Source organism: Topomyia yanbarensis, chromosome 3 (genome assembly GCF_030247195.1).
Source record: "Topomyia yanbarensis strain Yona2022 chromosome 3, ASM3024719v1, whole genome shotgun sequence".
In the NCBI taxonomy this organism is placed as follows: domain Eukaryota; kingdom Metazoa; phylum Arthropoda; class Insecta; order Diptera; family Culicidae; genus Topomyia; species Topomyia yanbarensis.
The window spans coordinates 338,676,435-338,696,671 of NC_080672.1; the positions used below are offsets into that span (position 1 = coordinate 338,676,435).

Genomic DNA, 20,237 nt, shown 5'->3' on the forward strand with positions numbered 1-20,237 from the left:
AATCCAAAAGCACCAGCCACTCTCGCTGTGGAGGATAAACCAAACGAGCATAGCTCTTCTCCAGAGCAGTGTGGGAAGCACACTGCGGTGTCTTCCTGTAATCTTAGCGGATCCCAAAGAATTTGGTTATTCGTCACCACAGTCGCTAGAGAATTTCCAATAAAGGAGTACATCTTCCCTTTTCGGAAAACAGACGCTGCAGGAGCAGTCAGCGAGAACACGGGAAGAACTCGTTAGAAGCTCAGTACTATAAAAGTAAAAATGATCCTTTTTCTCATCAGACTCTGGAGGTCCGGAAATCGCATTCGAAAACCGGAGTCCTCGCGTCAAACTCGGAAGGGTTACAATCCCAAAAAATATGTCAACATTTAATCTAAACTGGTCACTACGATAAATTCCCCGATTCGTTTGATGTTGGATCCAATCGGGGAATTTATCGGAGTTGCGCCCACCGGAGTAACGTCAGAAGAAATAAACAAGAAATAATCCACTGATCAAGGACATCTCATGGATTGGTTAATTGACCCACTGGGTTTCTGTTCCTCATGTCGTAACAGGCGACTAACAATACCCGTGTCTTGAAATAGTGAGATAACACAGTACAAGGTATGACGCGACCAATGCCGAGGGATGAATATCGGAGAGACCATCAACATTTCGAATCTCAACCCTACGCAAAACTAGGACTGGGATCCGAATAATTATTGATGACAAATACGAAGCCACGTACGGAGTCTGTAGGGAACCAGAGCGTACCCCACATCACTTTTGCCCTTACCGTGTCAGGCGATGCTCTGACAGGGTTGACTTTCTTTCCCTGGCCATTCGTGTGAACAACACGGAAAACACTAAGAATACTGCAAACATGAGTTTGGAAGAGATTGTGGAGATGAAGATGGAAGAGTAAAAATAGTGCGCGGGAAGTAAGCTTGAAGAGCTGTTGAATAGTGGTTCGTTGGAAGATATTCTGTCCTGCACTTCGTCTATTCTCAACTCTCCAGATAGAGACGAGGATCGGGCAGTGACGAAGGAGGACACAGGTCAGTTCGGCGGTGCAACTGGTGAGTCGAAGGGCTCCGAGAATAAAACAAGAGGAACACGAAGAACTCGTCACTTAAGTGGAGCGGCGAAGAAACGTTATGGGTGGCTGCTGAAAAACGGCTACAAACCTGCTGAAGCACCAGAGTTGGAAAAAGTTCCAATAGGGCATGCACCATCCAAGCGACAGCGTTCGACAGTCGGCGTACGGACTCGCCGAACATTAGTGGGTCCAGGAAAGAACCGCAACCGTAAAAGCTGAATGCTATTCGATGTGCGCTGATTGATACGTCATAGAGCAGAGCTCAAGCAATACGAGACCCAAATTTAGGAAGTGCATCTACAAACAAGGGTATCTAGAAATCGCCTGTGTAGACAAAGATACGGCTAAGCGGCTGTAGGATGCCACATCTGCGATCAAGCTCTGCGCTTCATTGGAAAACACAGGCGCCGCAGATTCTAAAACAAGCGCTTTACATCGGGTATTTCCCCGACAGCTCCGATGGGAACATCCTCCGCCTGGTGTAGAATCAGAACGACAATTTCCCAGCACAGAGCACCTCACGACGGACTTCTAATCATAGCAAGCCTGCAGCAAGGGTAACGAGTGAATCGGTGGTAGCCCGTCTCACAAACAATACACAAAAGCACCCTACCGTATACGGCTTACGAACTGAAACGCAAGGAGAGGATCGAAAACCTCCTGTAGGCGAAGGAGCGCAAATGGCAAGAGCCGAAACAAATACTGGGTCAAAAAAGGTTACTGGAACGTCGGACTGCACACAGGCTGCCGCTAGCCGTCGGTACAATAAAGGGGACGAAGCGTTGACCCCAAAATTCGACGGCAAAGAAACATCGAAAAAAAGAGCATTCGCTGCATTCAGATGAACCTTCACCATGCAAAATGTGCCACAAGCGTCCTTGCCCGGAGGTCTACCAAAGAGTGCCTAGACATCGCTTTTCTACAGAAGCCGTATGCCAACAAAAAAAAAATTGTTTAAATTATTTAGCTTACAAGTTATACCAGCGACAATCATTTTTTCTCTTGTTTAGTGCTAATCCGTGATGTCGGAAGTAGTGCGCTGTACAGTGAAGACCCGTTTTTATCAGCCCCTTGGAGAATTTTAAGCTGATAAAACAGGGCCATTGATAAAATAGGGACGTATATTTTTCTGCATTTGTAATACACCGAAGCTTTTAAAATATTCTTCTTTGGTCCTTAGAAATAGCCCTGAAACCTTTTCTGATTATTTACTTTAAGTTCCCCTTAAGGGGGTCTGACAGTACAAAATTTAAAAAAAGATCAATATTTTATTTTTGCATTTTTCGGATCTCTAAGATAAGAAATATATGCCCAAGAAAAGATTTTCTCGAATTCAACTTAATTCGTCTGCTAGAGCCCATCAAACTACCAACTATCAATTTTCATATGAAACTGATAAAATCGGGTCAAAAAGCTGATAAAATCGAGGGCAGATAAAATCTGGTGCTGATAAAATCGGGTCTCCACTGTATAGCGTAACATTGCACGAATACAGCGCACTACTTGCTACGTGATTCCATTGTTTAGAACCAGAGAAAATACGATTGTCAATGGTTGGATTTTTCAGTTTTTAACTACAACCAGAATATGATAATTGACATCTTCAATCGCGTTTTCCCAGTTGTGTTTTGGAACAAGGGACAATTGGCGCAGAACGGTACTTGCCATGCTCACAACACTCAGAAAAACACGGTATTAGGCGCTGCGCAGAATTAGAGCCGGTCACGGTAGACATTTACGGAGCTTGCTTAAAATTTTAGACATTGCAAAGCTTGTATAGAGCCTCTAAACACTGGAAAGCTGTTATATATATATAGCGCAGCGGTTCTCAACCTTTTTCGAATCACGGACCCCTTAGAAATCACCCTGGGTTGCTGCGGACACTTACGGATAAACATCAATTTTGTATGCTATCAACATGATATTTTCAGTTTGTTAGGAGACAAAATTTGAAATTTCAATATGCCCTCGGAAAAATGTATTTTTCTTCGTGGACCACCAGCTACGACTTCACGTCCCCCCAGGAGTCCGCGGACCACAGGTTGAGAATCACTGATATAGTGAATATAATGCTTACTTCAGTGCCATGGTTTTCTGTGTATGGGCATCGCTGAAGGTCACACAGACACCGACGAAAAAGCACTTATACGAGTTCAATAAGTCACAACATATGAACCAGCCTTATAACAATTCCAGTGGAATCTTGAGAATGGAACAGGGCACGATGACCCCAACCAAGCAAAGTAAAGTAAACCGGAGTAAAGTATTTTTTGTGCATTTTTTCTACACTATAATGAGTATGAACTCAGGATACGAAAGCATTGGGAATATGTGATAATTCATGCGTCTGCGAAAGAATATTTTTGAAATTAAAGGTTTCTATTCAAACTGCTAACTTAAAAAACAATATTAACTAGTGATACGATCACTGTAACTTATGTAATCTTTGTCAAATAGTAAAACAAATGGAATGCATATGCAAGAACACTCAACCCCCAAACGAGTTATGCTATCAACTTGCTCGGCTTGAACTCTGCCCCTTAAAATTTGCACTACCACGGTCACTATCAGTGCCACTGTCTTGAACATTATCGTTGTCACTAGACATATGTTCAGTCCTTCCCCGGGATCGTCCAGGACGACAGACAGATTTACGAAGCCGCGGATTCAGTGCGCGCGCTTTCGCGTGTCGAAACAGGCGAGTTTTGCAGAATGATTCCAGCTTGTGAACATTGTAGGAGGGATCGCCAATGCGAATGATGTTCAGAAGCAGTTGCTTAACGTTTCCGAATTCTCTAAAACCTCGTTTTGACTTCTTGCCTCGGTTGATTCCAGTCCAGGTGAATTGATTCCAGAACTCCCGGGTGAACAAACAATCGACAATGGTGTAACAAGCATTATCACCCTTGCCCAAGTGTGAGTTTGGTGTAATGATTTTTGCAAAATATTTTAGCTTTAAGAGAGAAGAAAATCAATTAAATGGAGCTGCTAATTCTATAACAAGGTACTTACATATTGCTGACACAATTCATCGTCAGCTAGTTCAATGTTCCATCTACAGATTTGCTCTTCACTGTTGATCGGTTTGTGATTTTCGACAGTACTCTTACCGTCTTGTACCAATTTTGGAATTTCAGCTGGCCTTTTCAATTCTGGCGCCAATGGAATCGTTCTTGTTTGCAAGCAGCTCTCAACAGCTGCTTGAACAGTCGTTTGAATAATACTAGTCAAATCTTTTCTCAAACTGTCCAGTTCTTTTTTTAGTACCGCATGTGTGAGAATAACAGAATCATCTGAAAAAAATAAGCGTTCAGTGTTCGGATTATTTAGATAACTATTAATCATGATATTAATACGTTCATTGGGTAAGGTTGATGATTCAATGTGAGAATACGTTGGTTCATCTATTTCCAGTTTCAAGGGGGAGATTTGTTGACATGAACGCGATTGATTTAGGCAATTCACCGCATCTGGATAAAAATGTAATATAGAATGGTCACAACGAAATCCTCACATTATTAATGATAACTGACTTTCAAATAATTCATCCCTGAGATCTTGCACTGCAACACGTTTAATATCATTCGCTGCCATAATCGTTGCCGCGAATCTTTCAGCTTCGTCGAAATGGTTGAACTGTCCTTCTAAAATCATCGGAATTGCTCTGGTAGGACCGCCGTAAGGTTGTCCTCGGACGCGAATATTTTCAATAACATCGTGTGTCGATTCTGGCCACATTAGCATGTCACCTTCCACCCATGTAAGCGGAACGGTGAGAACGTTGAGTTTCTGTTTTTCGATGAATTGCACCACGGCATACATCTGTGTAGCAATTGTTTAATATATTATTCGAATTAAAAGTATTTTACAATAGACTTACTGCTAAGATTGATGTGTTTCATTGATAAGCTAATTCCATTCGCTCAGATGTAAAAAATCGCAAAAATACAATAAGTTGAACAGGTGATTGTCGCAATGTCGTATTTGTGACGATGAGATATCGTATATCCACAGACAAACGAACATCATATTTTCTGGTTGAATTTCACTTGTCTTCGAGACGCATATGTGCGTTGCCGTGGTGCAGAAGAGCAAAACAATATTATTTAGGGCGCTCAAATTGAACAAAACATTTTTTTCGTTTTTTCCCAAAGCTATACATTTTTCATGTATAATTTATGTTGTTTTCGCTTGAGGCTGAAACTAATGGCGATTTCGCTTGAACCTGAAACTGAGTCGGGTTCTAACCCCAACCGCTGTCAGTTCATACATTTTGACAGCAGTTGGGGTTAGGAACTGACTCAGTTTCGCCTCAAACGAAAACCACATAAGTCAGTTTCGGACCTAACTGAAACCATTTGTTTGAAGCTAGTTTCGAACCTAGGTTATGCGCCACTGAACTGAAAACCGAGTTGGGTTCTAACCTGAAATACATTTCAGGTTCGCTCACACAACCGCTGTTTGGCGAGAACCCAACTCAGTTCCAATAAAAAATGTTCGTTTGAAGCAACTTGGGTTAGTTTCTAGGTTCTCAATCGAAAATCGAAAAATTCATAAGACGGCATTGTAGTTCAAGGGATAATTCTATACTGTTTGTTCAAAACGTAATATCTAACAAATGTAAACAAACTGAGTTTATTATGCCAAATAAAAGCTAAGCATTGACTCTTTATCGTCCACAAATAATTGAGAAAAATGATAACGCTTTATATGTTAATTTAATCTTAAGTCAAAATGTCACATATAGTATACCAAAGCTTTGCTAATATTTTGTAGATGATCTGATGTTTGGCGTTGTGATGTTTCTCCAAGTCGACTGTAGTTAGTATGTTTTTCCAATGCCAAACCTCATATCTACACTCTCGGTCAGCCCCCTGGCAACCCTATATCTACATATGGAGTTTGACAGCGATCTACATATATGGGGCGTTATAGCTATAAAGCCCTAAACAAAGAATTTTGTTCGGCGCTATGCACAATATTGAAGCATTCCACACGACGTTTCGCGTTTTGCGGGATGACTAGATACTAGGGGCAGATCACTTGTGATGCATTTTTAAAAATCAGCGAAATTAAATGCATTTATTTCCATCAAAATAGAAATTCGTAATGTATTTTGCGTTGCGTGCAATGTTTTTGCGTTGCGTGCAATGTTATTTGCGTTGCGTGTAAGACGTCAAAACCCTACAGAAAAAACTAGCCCTACATTTAACAAAACGTCGAATAAAGTGGATCAGCGTAGGACGTTTGTTAAACAAACTTTTCTGCGGGGCAGTGCAAAGCTGATGCAAAAATGGAAATTAAATACATTTTTTTCAATTTGATGCAAATTTGTTATACATTCTTAGAGTGATCTGCCCCTAGATTAGATACCATATCATTCAGAAAATCGGCACTTAGTAACCAAATACAGCTTTTAATGATTCGATCCAAAATTATTATTTTGCTTTTCATGATGCTGGCTGTACAGAGACGCCATTCTTGACAGGGGGCTGCTCTCGGTTGCAATACAGCACATGAAATATATCACAACTACAATCCCGTCTCTCTATATGTCACGGTAAAATGTGCCATCTACAAACGGTGTTCCCAAGACCACATATGTAAAAGAGCATTATAGCAATGATCGGCAAAATGTAATAAAATAATAGTTATCAATTATCTCCCTATTATCTTCGCGAAAAACATGTAATATGCTTATACGATCCTGCAATGAGTAAATGCAGAGGTGATAGTAGAATTAATAGCCTTCTGTATGCTTTAATTGTTAAATAAATAAATTTGAAAGTTGCAAGGAAATTTTTGCACGCGATTTTCTCCGTTTGACATTTCTGTTAGATATGATGTAAAGCGGCCCTTACACGTTCAATATTTTTGTCAATACTAGAGAGTATTGACAAAAGTATTGTACGCAATGGAAAAAAGTTGTATTGACGATGTTGATTTGTAAGGGCCGCTTAATGAAAAAAGGCTCTAGAATTGAGTTCTACAAGATGACGACACGAATGAACTCATGATGAATGAAGTTCATGTTTAACAATTAGGTTTTACACCAACCGACATAACCCCACAAAATGACTCGGATGAACTTCGCTTGACAATTCTCGGTGATTTGTTTACATGGGCGTTACGTGAGTTCGAATAAAACAGCTGAGCACCCGTTGCACTCGAACTCACGCAACTGACGAAGTAAACAAACCACCGAGAATTGTCAACCATGAGCTTCATTCATCATGAGTTCATTCGTGTCGTCATCTTGTAGAGCTCAATAGGGATCTTTAGGGGTATGCGGGTTAAGGCATATCCTGATGCAGAATAGTACCGTGAGTTAATGTCTCAGTCCTTTTTCAATTTTTAGGCCCGAAGCTATTCAAAAAAACATTTTTTAGTTTGTTTCCTTTTAGGACAATAACACATCAAAACCCATACGACTTGCACGACTCTATAGGTTGCCTTATCAGATCTACCATAGTTTGCATATGAAACTTGGGATGGCAGGCTGCTAGCGGATTGTAAAAGTACCAGATCATGCTGTGTGGGGTGTTGTTCCGGTTAACAATGAAGCGAATGAGATATTTGCAGATACGTCATTTAGCAGGACAACTGTCAGTTTGTTGGTTGAATTTAATTAGGTTTTTTTTTTTTTTTTTTTTTGTAACCTTCTAGTTTTAAAATATACAAAATGTAAAAACAAAAGAATTTGGCACCGCCAAGCTAACGCATTTGTGCCTATCAAATAAACGAAATGAATAAAAAAAAAAATTTGGTTTTTTTTAAATTTAAAAATCAGAAAAGGATAATTGAGGTTTAAGAATGATATGAGTGTACTCGTAAGGACACCCGCTATCAATACATATGAAAAACCGACACAATTTTTCAAATTAAAGATCCCTATTCTCGGTGGTTTGTTTATTTTAGCTACTAGTACACTGTCATAACGTCAATAATATTTGACATCCTTCGTGAAATAAATTTGAAATACTGTGTACTGGTTCTTCAAATATTTGCCAAACTTTCTATTTGTGTTTGTCAAAGCGATTATTCGTCTACTTGTCAAACAGTGTACTAATCAGTTTGTCAAAACTTAAAACAGTGTAACGCTGCGGTTTGTCAAACTTGTTGCTATAAAATATTTAATATGCTTTGTGCATCCAGGATAGTAAAAAACGCCGTACGCGAAACTGATTCGGTTTCACAGAATTTATTGTCAAAAACGAAAAAAAGTTAAGGTTTAAAACTCGACGCTATTTTTATACCGTTGGTATTTGTTATAAGTGGTAGAACTTTTCGTTTTCCCCTGGTCAAATTCCGTCAAACATGAAGTTCATTCATCATGAGTTCATTTATGTCGGTCATCTTGTAGAACTCAATTCTGGTATCACTCACACCACTCATGTAAGATTCAGCTTACGAATTGAATACTTTATGGTGAAGTCACAAATGAACTGAGTGTTCATTTTTGACAGTTAGCTTGTACTGTTTACATGGACTTAATTTTTTTTTACGATTTGCTTCAAGCGAATCTATTCGTCTACAAATTTTTCTAAGTGCATGTAAACAGTACAAGCGATCTGTCAAGAAAGTGAGGTTAACTGTTTCTGTAAAGAACCTAATACCAAAGTAAAGTAAGATTCCGTTTTTGGCACGTTCCGCTTTTGGCATGCTTCATTTTTGGCAACAAAAAAGTTCCGTTTTTGGCAACAAATGGGTTCCGTTTTTGGCAACTTTCAAACGTCCGCCCGAGGCACATGTGTGACAAAATTCAACTGCTAGTTTTGATCCCAAGTTTCCAGTCGGTAATTATTTTTCAAGTGGATAGTATTGAATCGGATAACAAATACTATTTAGACTCACTGGAAGTTAAACTCACTCCATAGTTAAAAGCCAGTAGAGGGCATTTGCTCTTGGAATGTCAGCATTAGAGAGTTAAGGCGAATGTCCTATAAAAATAATATATTCAAACCAGAACCAACCAGGTTTCTTTGCAATAACACTGCAACTTTCACGATGATAATAACCAACAACAAATGTAGTACCAAGACAATCTGGTTCTGTGGATCGTTATAAAACTGTGTTTATAAAACGTAAAACGTTTTCCCAGTTTGCCCCAAGTATCAAACCATCAGCAGAAACTTATATCAGTATTCAACAAACCAACAAAATAATCTCCTTCAAATCGTCTATCGCACCCACACTACCGCTTCCTAGAAGAAAACTAATAAAAAAACACCGCAAAAAGCTCATATTTGACAAATGGTATGTGAAACCAATTACCGTTTGATTTAACAGTGTTTCGAAAAAAGTCAAAGTTGTTGCCGGTCTAATATACACCCTCCGCAGTGCACTCTATAACGCGCGCCGTGGTGAATTTATCTGAGAACGCCACACATAATTGAAAGAGAAAGAGCGCGGTGTCTCGCACCCAACCACCCCATCGCCAGCGAACACTTGAAATTCTTTTATTCAGCTCCGAAAGAAAGAGCGTTCTATTTTTTTCTGTGGTCTGTGATGTTTGTATGCATAAAACTGGCGCGCCTGTACATCATTGAAATGATTTCTGGCAACAGTCATGGAATATATTGATTCGAGCTGACGGAACGTAGCAACTACTACGAAGTTAGAAAGCAAACCGACGATTTTTTTTCTTTTGTGCTGCTTTTATACGTGTGTCGCGCAGGGATGCCACATTGAAATCTGTGTTTCGGTCAAAAAAATCTTTTTACCATCTGTGATGACTAAAAAAGGAAAAAATCTGTGAAAACCTGTGATAAATTTCCGAAAAATCTGTGAAAAACCACAATATTTCCAAAAATCTGTGGAATTTTCATCAAAATGCCAAAAATCTGTCATCTGTAAAAAAGAATCTGTGAGCAAAAATCATGAAAAAACTGTGACATTACAGAAAATCTGTGAATATGGTAATCCTGGTGTCGCGTTCGTTGGATAACAAAGAGGCAGTCCTAGCAACGCTTGCTGCTTGATTGAAGTGTATGGACCAATCAGCGCTGATAATTACCACCACAGATAACAGACGTTTAGGCTAGAACAAAATTTCTTTAAAAACCTGTGTAAACTTTCAAATTGATAAACGTCGGAAATCCGTGTTTCACTATTGCCATCTGCGCAACTGTTTGTTACACGTGTTTGACAGCTGCACTCTAACTGCATTGTATCGATCACTGTGCCATCTACAAACGTTTGCCAATCGTGTTTTAGACGTCTGATTTATTCGGAATTTCAGAAGCGGATATTTACACACGATTCAAATAGAGCCTAAACGTCTGTTATCTGTGTTACCACTTTCACAAAATACATTATTTTCGTTATTCATAGTAATCATGCATTTTAAGGAATCAAATACAATATACGTGCACTTATTTCCGATCAGATGGTGCAAAAATATAGCGATTTCGATCAGTACAACAGAAGTTATTCGCATTTGAAGACTGGGAAAATATCTCAGCAGAAACTTTGAAACGGGACCCCTATATTGAAACGTTAGAAGTATTCTACTTTAAAAATATTGTTGCCAAAAACGGAATCCTGCTGCATCATCTTAGCCCCACCTGTATATACGGCATTGAGCAAGCACGCCACATGCATGGAATGAAGGATGAACTTGCTGAGTGTCATGTGTGATACGACTACGCCGAGAGTGTGAGAGAGAGTGTCGGTTTCATTTGTTTGTTGCATAATAATCTTCAGCCGCAAGAGTGTAGTAATTGAAGTCGCATTAGTAGTACGAAAGATGCCGTCGTGGGTGCATTCTTGTTGGTTTGTTTTGTAGATTATTGCAATGCGCATACCGGGTCCACGCGTTCTTGTATTAGGAGCAGTGTTTAATTCATTGCAGTTATTAGCTGTCCTTAAGATAGAGCCACACGTTTCCTTTACAACAAGCTTGTAGTATAGATTATAATAGGATCAGTGTCAAGTGCACCTTGTGTAAATCATCAAGATTCAATGAATCCTAGATTCTAGTCAAACTTCCACCATTCATGCCTTACAAGTGATGAGAAATTAGTGTGTGGTTGATTTGGTGATAGAAATAGTTAATTCGAAGCAAACGCCGGTAAGAGTAGAGGCAAAAACACCTGAAACAAGATGGGTAACGTTGAGATTAACAAGAAACTACTGCCGATGAAGGCACACTACTTCCTCTTCAATGCAGGTAACTATTAGTTTAATACATTTAATTGTGGTCCGCATGATCCAAAATTAATAAGAACTTACTTCAAAGGTAATAAAACCTGTATTTCTGTACAGACGTAAGAATGTATTAAGAAGGTTGTTGCAACGAAGAAGACAATAACATGAAATATGTTACCTCGTATTCTGCCCATCTGACTGTCAACACATCGAAAATATGATGCGTAGTGCAACGTGGGGCCGAGTAGCAACTTGAGATGTCATCATATTGAATCGCATGCTTCTTAACGTTCTACGCATTCCATTGAATCAACCATGGATATTTTTAGAATATCATATATACAACTAAACGATCTGGATGTCTTTAGTCAGTGGTACAGTATTGGCAGCAGTTTTTATGGAGACATTCACGCGCGACACGTGTGAACTGTTGGTCAAAAAATGAAACTGAATTTTGGGTGATTCGATTTTGTCATGGGACGACGTCGAGCAAGAATGATATCTTTGTATTTTGTATGTTTATTTGCAACAACAACCTGTTAGCGTAAGCTTCATATCAGGTTAAGGAAATGAACCTGTTATATGAATGTGTAAAAATGTATGAGTATTCAATATAATGATCCGTGGACTAAACAAGAGTATTGTTGGCTATGATCACGTAAATGTATTACGACGGATCGGCATTGTTGAACATCGTATACTCTCCCTTTAGACCCTAAACATCTATCTCTTTTGACGTACATAATACGTGAATGCGAAAAACGTAGATTGTGGAACGGTGACGTGATGTTAACACTCGCCCCGTTGAAGGAAGCTGATGTATCGCTTGAATCGTAGTTTATGCAAGAAAACGTAACAAGTGTGCTTATGGTAAACCAAAACAGACTATTCTAATCTGTAGAAGACGCTGAGCTTGTTGGGTAATATTAGTTCAGATCGCTCGAGGACCTTTTCAGGTAGATAAAGTCAGTACTTTAACTACCCAAGATACACGAATTGATTATTTTCTATAACAAACGTGCACACAGTAACAGCGAAAAAAATCAGAAGCAACTATCTTAAGCCTAAGTATTACTACAGCAATATCAGGACGATTGCGCTCCATCATCCTCTATATAAAAAATTTCAGTCTCACAACGTTCCGATGTCTGGTTGTAATCTTTTGCTTTATCTGCTTTCCCATCGGACTGCTTACCGTGACTGGCATCAAATACAAACTGAATATGCGATAAGATACGCCTCAATTGATTCATTTACTCTGAGTTAGATGTTTTTGTACTCAGATAGAAACTAGTATGATAGGTTATTTAAACAAAAGAGAAACAAATTATGCCCCCATAAAGCTGAATCAAACATTTTCGGGTAGACTTGATGCTACTTCACCCTCAGATCCGATCATTCCACTATATATGATACAGGTCACACGACAAAATGACAACGCTCCAGTATATAGCAACAAAGGCGAATGGAGTGCAATATGATAAGCTAGACTGAAGCGAACATGTGTCTATTGAACTTTAGAAGCTACCCATTCCTGTTCAGCGAAATTCTTCTGTATTCAATCCCCTTTCAGCTTATCAGTCAATAGTAAAAACGAATTGGTTTGAGAGCAGCGGTTACCATTCTACGTATAATTGTCTCACGTTAATTTGTGATGATTGCCACTTTTATTGTTGAATTAACAAAGGATAGGCCGATTTGAATATTGACGAAAGTGGAAAACTAAACATAATCTAATCGGATCATCTTAAAGTTTCGATTTCCAAGGAAGAGCCTACCAAAAATCATCTTTAAAAAAAACCTGGATATTGCAAATATTAATACTCGCCCTCTCAACTATGTTTTGCTGCTGGGGAACTTGTGGAATGGCTTGTGCCCGAATGGCTCCCAGTCTAAGCATGGTAGCACGTAGACCAAAATTTGATAATTTGCAGACGAGACAGGCAACGTCACCCACTAAAACACTGCTTAAAGCCAATTCAGCGGCCGAGATTCTGTTTGTGATATTCATTTTACGGTTCAGATATGAGACTTCACGATCACGTGTATCATCGCGAAGAGCTCGAGCATTTGTACGTTAACGAGTTCAATCGCGTGTGCATTTGTATGTCGCGTGTGCTACTGCGTACGTAGCTTCGCGTGTATGAATTCTATTTCATAAGCGTATGCCTTTCGCCTATTCTCGTATGTTTTTGGATGATCGGGCGCGGACCGTGAATCTAATACTTAATTTTCAGTGTAAGTTTCAGATGCTAGAAGAAAGTTAGATATTCCATATCACTAGTGTTCCCTGTCATGTCGCCATGGAACGTGTTGTTTAGTGGATATGGGCCTTTTTTCCAACTGAATGTATGCAAGTTAGGGTAATGATTTCCGGACGTGACCGATTTATGATCACGCGAACACGAACGTTTGTAGGTTCGCGTTTGAGACCGCGTTTGAAAGTTAGTAAGTGCTAAAATGTACACCTTATTACCGTGATGTTATTAAGTTTGCGTGATCGCGGGCGTTCGTATGTTAACGTGTTTGTCGCGTTTGCTCGCATGCATGTGACTCAAATGATTGGGCTAAATACAGGAGCTAAGATGAGTTGGGGCACAGTTAACCTATGATACAGAAATGAGGAAAAATCGATTTTCACTGCACAAACACAAGCTAGCCCAAACGTTGTTCAAGACCTTTCGAGCAATGTTAAGAAGAAAATACGTGCATTTTTGTGATGCAATTTGATTTCGTACATCCTATATTTGTAGTTAAAATTTGGCAGAGAATATATAGGTGAAGATATTTTTCTAAAGATTTTCTGGCAAGTCGGCTCCTAAATAGCAAGTCTGACTACGTGAAAACGACATCTAATACTTTTCGCTATGATTCCTAATCATAAAAAAAGAAAACCTGTTTGAACGTCATGTAGCATTCACATTTCAAATCCACTGAATTTATGAATAAATCGAAAGTTTGAAATAACAGAAATTCAGAGTTCTCGATTTATATGTATATTTTGATACTCTCGATGATTTTTATAACATTCGATACATCGAAAAAATCCCCATGAAAAGTAATGTTGTAAAAGTTCTACTTATTTCGATTCAAAATGCAAAACATGTATTGCTAGAAAGTATTGTTTTATGTACATGCCCGTGGATGCTCGTGGTGACTAGTATTTTTGCTTTTAGTAGTTATCACTATCTTTCTCATAAAATCGAAATGTCTTCCAGATATTTTCACATCTCTTAGTAATTGACGCTCATATAATATTTTAATCCACTTTATTTAATAACTCCTAAATTTTGAAATAAAAAATGTTGACGTTTTCGACAAATATCTGTAATTTCTTAATTCCAATAACTTCATAGAACATTGGAAGAGTTTCAAAAATCTAAAAAAAAGTTATAACGAAAAAAATATTTTTTGGATGCCGCCCACAAACAACGCGCTTTGTCTCGACACCATAACCAGGTTCAGCAAGTTTTCTCGCAAAAGAATTTGCTATAAATTTGTCATTGACATTTGACACATTTCGAAAGTTAGTGTAAATACATTTTCTATCGCACTTTTTGGTGGATTAATCACAATTCAGTATACATAAAAAGAAGAGGGCTTCCATTCTGAAAAAGTATTCCTAATACACCACATCGCTAAAATCGACTCCTAGAGCACCATTAATTAAACGCACGTTTTGTTTGGTACCATTGCGACCACTGGGCACAGTCGTATGTGATTAGTTGCCCGATATTTTAGGTTATTGCCCCAGAGCCCAGTAACCTTAAGGTGGTGTGCACAAAAAGAGTGTCTTGTTTCAGAAACACATGTAGTGGTTTTATGTTCAAGAGTGCCTCTAGAGCCACATTTCGAAAACCTAATTAAGTTTTCTCAACAAGCCATCGGTGACAAGGTTCCATAGAAGAGGTGACAGCACACCATCTTGAGGACATCCACAGACATTCAGTTTCCTTATCTCTACTTGTCTTTACGACGGGCACAGATATCGATTCCTAAGCATTGTGTGTATCCCATGACCTCGTGCTGCTTGCAAAATATATTCGAAAGACACGTTGTCCAAAGCACCTTTAATATCAAGAAAAAATATTAAACTTGTCATTGTCATTTCTCAGCCCACACCCTGGCAGACGTTCATCCGCCCATCTAGACTCTGTCAAGATGAGGACCTACAAAGCCTAACTGTTCGTATGTGCTAGTCCGTATAGCACACCAGTTTCTTCCACAAGCAGGCGCCGGCTGTTAACCAGTCCCACAAGTTTCAGATACATTACATAGAGGATAGTTGGGGACAGAAAATGAAGAGATAGTAAAGAGATTTTGGTTTGCTGAAACGAGACAAGAAAAGCAAAATAATTGTGATCAGCTTTTTTTTTTTTGAGCAGATGGGACTGCAGCTTAACGTAACGTCAAGTTCTCTATTTTGTCTGGTCCAATGTATCCTGCTCCTAACAACGCGTGCTAAGTCGTCAGTGATGCAATTAAAACTTCGCATTGATTCCGCTTCTATTTTCTTCCTGATCTCCTCATGGGTCCCCTAGATCAGAAGCGGATCAATCGACTGTTAAGTAAATTAGAGATCGCAGTCAGCCGTGATGTCTGCGAATTTCATACATACATACAAACTATTTGGCGCAAGTTCAGAACGTGTAACGTCGTTTTGCATTGAATCCGCTTCTGTCTCTTCCTAATCTCTTTTTTGTCTGCTAGTTCCGAAGCAGATCAATCGACTATCAATTGAAACGGTAAACATACTAGCAGTATTAGTCCTTACTCGCGAATACTTTTCCTTCAACTGTGCTGTTTCTTCTCTATCTTATAACATAACTCGATTATCCCTGTTCTAGTCAATATACATATTCATTACATTATGGACCAGGCAAACCCTTAATTTTTCTATTATTATTTTCCTGAGTAGCTATACCAGTGAAGGTATTTTAGGATTTCGCAAAAAGAATCTCTGCCAATAAAGGCGTAAGAAATATTTATCCACTATTAACCATAAAGTTTGCTCGAACCGAATGTCCGCTTGGTTCGACTCGAATAGACCACACCGACCCGAAAGGGTTGCTTATCATTTCTGAGAGCCGGTGTGCTTGGTCGAGTTTAGTAATCATAAGAACAAGTCCTGAATAATTAACTATCTCTTAGGTGCCAGTCCTGCATTCCTTTCCTGAACTAGCCTCATACTCACGATCAAAAGAGTCGACCACTAGTAGGATCCACATGTCCCCCACCCAAGCGAATTGATCAACTTGCAAGTAGGAGCACATATCTACCAACCAGCCAAGAAGACTTCCGAATCAATGAGAATGGACCATGCCAGTCGAAGGCCACAGGCCCAGCGCCATCTCGTACAGTGTCATTGTCATTTCTCAAGATGAGAACCTACAAAGCCTAACTGTTCGTATGTGCTAGTCCGTATAGATTTTGGTTTGCTGAAACGAAACAAGAAAAGCAAAACAATTGTGATTAGTATCGTAGCTATAATAAATAAATAAACGATTTCTCCTCTGTTGTCGGTTTCTTTGTTCGCAGTCCTCCCTCCTATTCCTGATCTGTTTGGGCCACTGGCTTTCCGTTTCCTTGGCCGTCCCGCTCTCCCGCACACATCGTAGCAGGAGAAACAAATGAAAAGACAAAACAAAATGAAAATAAATGGACGTCTGCTATCTGTGCCTGAATTGATGTTGCTTCTCAGTTTTGCACGACCCAGGGGGGACTTGGCTTTGATCCCAATGCTCTGTCACCGATGTTACGTGATATTCGTTATGGAATATTCTTTGTTTGGGGGCCCTTCATAAACAATGTTGTAGGTTTTTTTTATCCCTGATCCGCTGATACGTTTAAAATTCATTTTTAGTTTTTTTTTATCTCGTTACGTGACGCTCTTCCCTATTGTCAATATCCAACATCATTTATGAATGGTCCCCTGGCGATATATTTAGAGCAGACAATCCAATGAGAAATAGGATTGACAGGATTTTAGTGCGCTCTTGGCACCTTGTGTCACATCTTCATGTTTGTTATACATACTAAGTATACCAAAGCATGCGATGTGATGACCGGAAGATTAGAGAAGCAACTCCTCCCCTTCCCCCCCAATGTCAAGAAAAAATATTAAACTTGATTATTTTTGCGGAAAAGCATTTTCAATGTTGCACACAACATTGTATAACAAGGTGGTTGTAGACTTCCCCCGCTGATATGTATGTTGTATTGTATGCAGCGAGTGCTCGCCTATGCATCCGGAATATAGTGGTCGATTAAACGTTTCACTGATTTGAGAAGGAAGGAGGTCAGACTGATCATCGGTCTAAAATGGCCTCCTCATAAGTAACATAACTTTAGGCATAAATTTTCTAGTTGTCTCCCGCCACGCTAATGGAATGCATCCTGTTACAACTTTTTTCGAGGTATGCTTGAAGTGTTCATATTCTCTTTGAAGTAGAACTAAAATGAGTCCATCTTTTCTCTAAGATTTATATTGCGCACTTCCCACTAACCTGGACTCTGCACTTTCAAAGTGCGAGTGATTTTAGAACTGCGAACTGTCAAAACACATGCATTTCAAGTGATAGAGATGGCACTTCACATAGACAAACAGTACGGAACAAAACCAATCGCCCATTTGCTTGAGTCCGTTGTCACTAGTCTCCGAGATATTGCCCAAGAGTTAGAACTACCTGAAAAGAACACAGGGACAGTCGTCGGTTTTGGCTCCGAACAACCCGGAAAGCCTGTGTCAAAAAGTACTACATCGAACTGACATGAAAGTTTTTCGATTCCAAAAGTAACTTATTTAATCAACTAGTCTCGTTGAGATTTGAAACATTTGTGCAGAGGCTGTTCCGACCACTTCACTCAGAGGATCGAAAGGCATTTTTGTCTGCTTTGTAAGCCAGCTTAAAACAAGCTGTTATCATCCCTTTTTCAGTCGACCAAGTTCGGTATTCCATGAAGGGAGTGTGGAATTTGGTCCCTCGGTCTGCGGGAATCGCCTATCGCAGGAGCCACGCACTGCACAACCTACACCGACAACAGTTGACTTACGAAAGAGGCAGAGTCTTGCGGTTGCCCGAGTTCGTTGAGTGAATGATGTATGTCGAGAGCGTGAGAGTATTTGTTCGTTCGTTTGCAGGAGATGAGAGTATGCAATGCGTTAGGGTGTACCCCACATTCCCCTTCTTCTTTAAAAAGGGCAAATCTCCGGGATTCAACAAAAGTCGAAAGTGTTCTCTTTGCATTTTTGGTTTAAGCTTTATTAGTTTGACAGTCTTTCTAAATTCTAATGGTAGGTGCAGCAAGTAAATTGTGTATTTACATTTCTAGATCCCACAAAATACGTTTCCGCTCTGGATTATGCTTTATTTGATTGCTCCAGTGCCTCAGTGAAGTCTGTCAGCTTCCTCTGCCTCAACCTACCGCACGTAGTTTTCCAAATAAGCAGGGATTTTCTTTTCTCTGGATGGTCGCTGTTGAATTTCTTTTAGGTCGTCGTACGCATCTCGATTCGGCGTTCTCCATTCGTGAACTTTTTTTGTTTGGGACACGTGTCGTTTGAGCTGTTGCCCGTCGTTTCCTGTAAGTACGAGGTTTCCCTTCCTTTCCTCCATAACGGTATATCGCTTCGGATCGAACCTGCTGTCTCCTTTCGTACGTGCTTGACGCTCAACAATCACAGTATCTCCTGGTAGTATTTTGCAGATCCGAGCGCCACGTCGTCGATCTTCGCTCAGTTTTCCACTTAACTTAGCCTTTTGGTCTCTTGCGTTGATAATATCATCGTTATGGTGTGTCTTTCCCGGGTTTATTAGAGGTAGTTCCCGTCTTATTTTTCGTCCATACATCATTTCCTCTGGGGGGACTTTAGTGATTGAATGGCAGGCTGAATTATGAGATCTAATCGCTGATTGCAGTTCATCTTCATAGCTTTTACCAAGTGATGCGGCTATAGACATTGCTTTATTGATCAATTTCATGCAGTTTTCTACCAGACCATTTTGTTGCGGGAACAGGGGGTAGAGAAAATGGTCTTTATTCCACGCTCGTAGCAATATCTACTGAATTCTTCGCCATTGAAAGGTGGGCCATTGTCCGTTTTAATAGTTGCTGGAAACCCCTCCTTATGGAAGATATCTTCTAATATTTTGCGAGTGCTATCGAAGTTGGTTGTCTTCACAGGGCGAGCGATAACGAACCTTAAGCGATAATCCACTACAACTAGCACATGGATTCCCCCGAATCTAGCATATGGTCCATTGAAATCCAAAGCTATCGTTTCCCAGATTGTTCTGGGAGCCATAATGCGTTCCATTGGTGGGACTCTCTCTGGTCTTCCATTCGTAGCGCAAACCTCGCAGGATTTTACCCAGTCTTCTGCATCCTTGGGTAATCCTGGCCACCAAACCCGCTCTCGAAGGATGCTCTTAAGTTTCGCTGACATCGGGTGCCCTTATGAGCTATTTCCAAGGTTTCTCGTTGCAGTGCTTTTGGAATTACAGCACACCCTTGTTTGACGAGGATACCATTCTTTACGTAAAGTTGATCTGCGACCATCTCGAATCGACGCAACTACGTGGGCCAATCTCCAGATTCTATTGCTGTCATAACTTGGGATAGTGTAGCGTCCTCTGAAGTCGCCTGTTTTATATGTTCTTCAGTCAAGAACCCAGCTTTATTAGCTTCTATTTTTGCAATCTCCCAGGGGCTTTCCGCTTCGTCGAATGCTTCGTCTTTGCCAGCGTAAAGTCGAGATGAGGGATCAGCTATATTGAATTTACCTTCTACATACTCTACCGTGTAGCTGTATGGGCTGAGCCTCAGAGCCCAACCGTCAGCTCGAGTGAGAGCTCTTTTCGAAGTTTCTCGGGAGCGATTCAATATGAATGCAACCCCTTTCGCGTCTGTTCGGAGCGTGAAGTGCCGCCCAAGTAGATAGTAAGAAAAATATTCTACCGCCCAAACGGCGCCTAATGCCTCTCGTTGATTTTGGGGATATCTTTTC

General features: G+C 40.0%; 2 protein-coding genes across 4 annotated transcripts in view; one reads left to right on the forward strand and one right to left on the reverse strand.

Moving 5' to 3' along the window:
* Window positions 1-3,461: 3,461 nt before the first annotated feature.
* Window positions 3,462-5,125, reverse strand: LOC131689252 (uncharacterized). 2 transcript variants are annotated; one of them, XM_058974217.1, is made up of 5 exons: window positions 4,962-5,122; window positions 4,615-4,903; window positions 4,438-4,551; window positions 4,094-4,374; window positions 3,462-4,034 (listed from the first exon to the last, which is right to left on the reverse strand). In XM_058974217.1, exons 2-5 carry the CDS (start codon window positions 4,901-4,903, stop codon window positions 3,594-3,596), a joined length of 1,125 nt encoding a protein of 374 aa, XP_058830200.1. In that variant the 5' UTR covers window positions 4,962-5,122; the 3' UTR covers window positions 3,462-3,593. The 2 variants fall into 2 exon arrangements, with proteins under 2 accessions (XP_058830200.1, XP_058830199.1); XM_058974216.1 differs by having other exon boundaries at window positions 4,094-4,551; window positions 4,962-5,125.
* A 5,682-nt stretch (window positions 5,126-10,807) lies between these two features.
* The window catches only part of LOC131689250 (major facilitator superfamily domain-containing protein 6), a 28,682-nt gene continuing 19,252 nt past the window's right edge, over window positions 10,808-20,237 (forward strand). For both annotated transcript variants that reach the window (XM_058974214.1, XM_058974213.1), the window contains exon 1: window positions 10,808-11,252. In XM_058974214.1, the coding sequence (XP_058830197.1) occupies window positions 11,186-11,252 (67 nt within the window). In that variant the 5' untranslated portion in view covers window positions 10,808-11,185. The remainder of the gene's footprint in view (window positions 11,253-20,237) is intronic.

What these genes read in the sequence shown, in the direction of transcription:
- LOC131689252 (XM_058974216.1), bottom strand. Translation starts at nt 4,903, where the DNA reads ATGTATGCCGTGGTGCAATTCATCGAAAAACAGAAACTCAACGTTCTC. An exon ending in CAGGGATGAATTATTTGAAA is followed by an intron (nt 4,552 to 4,614) that starts GTCAGTTATCAT and finishes ATTTTTATCCAG; the next exon opens with ATGCGGTGAATTGCCTAAAT. An exon ending in ATGAATTGTGTCAGCAATAT is followed by an intron (nt 4,035 to 4,093) that starts GTAAGTACCTTG and finishes TCTCTCTTAAAG; the next exon opens with CTAAAATATTTTGCAAAAAT.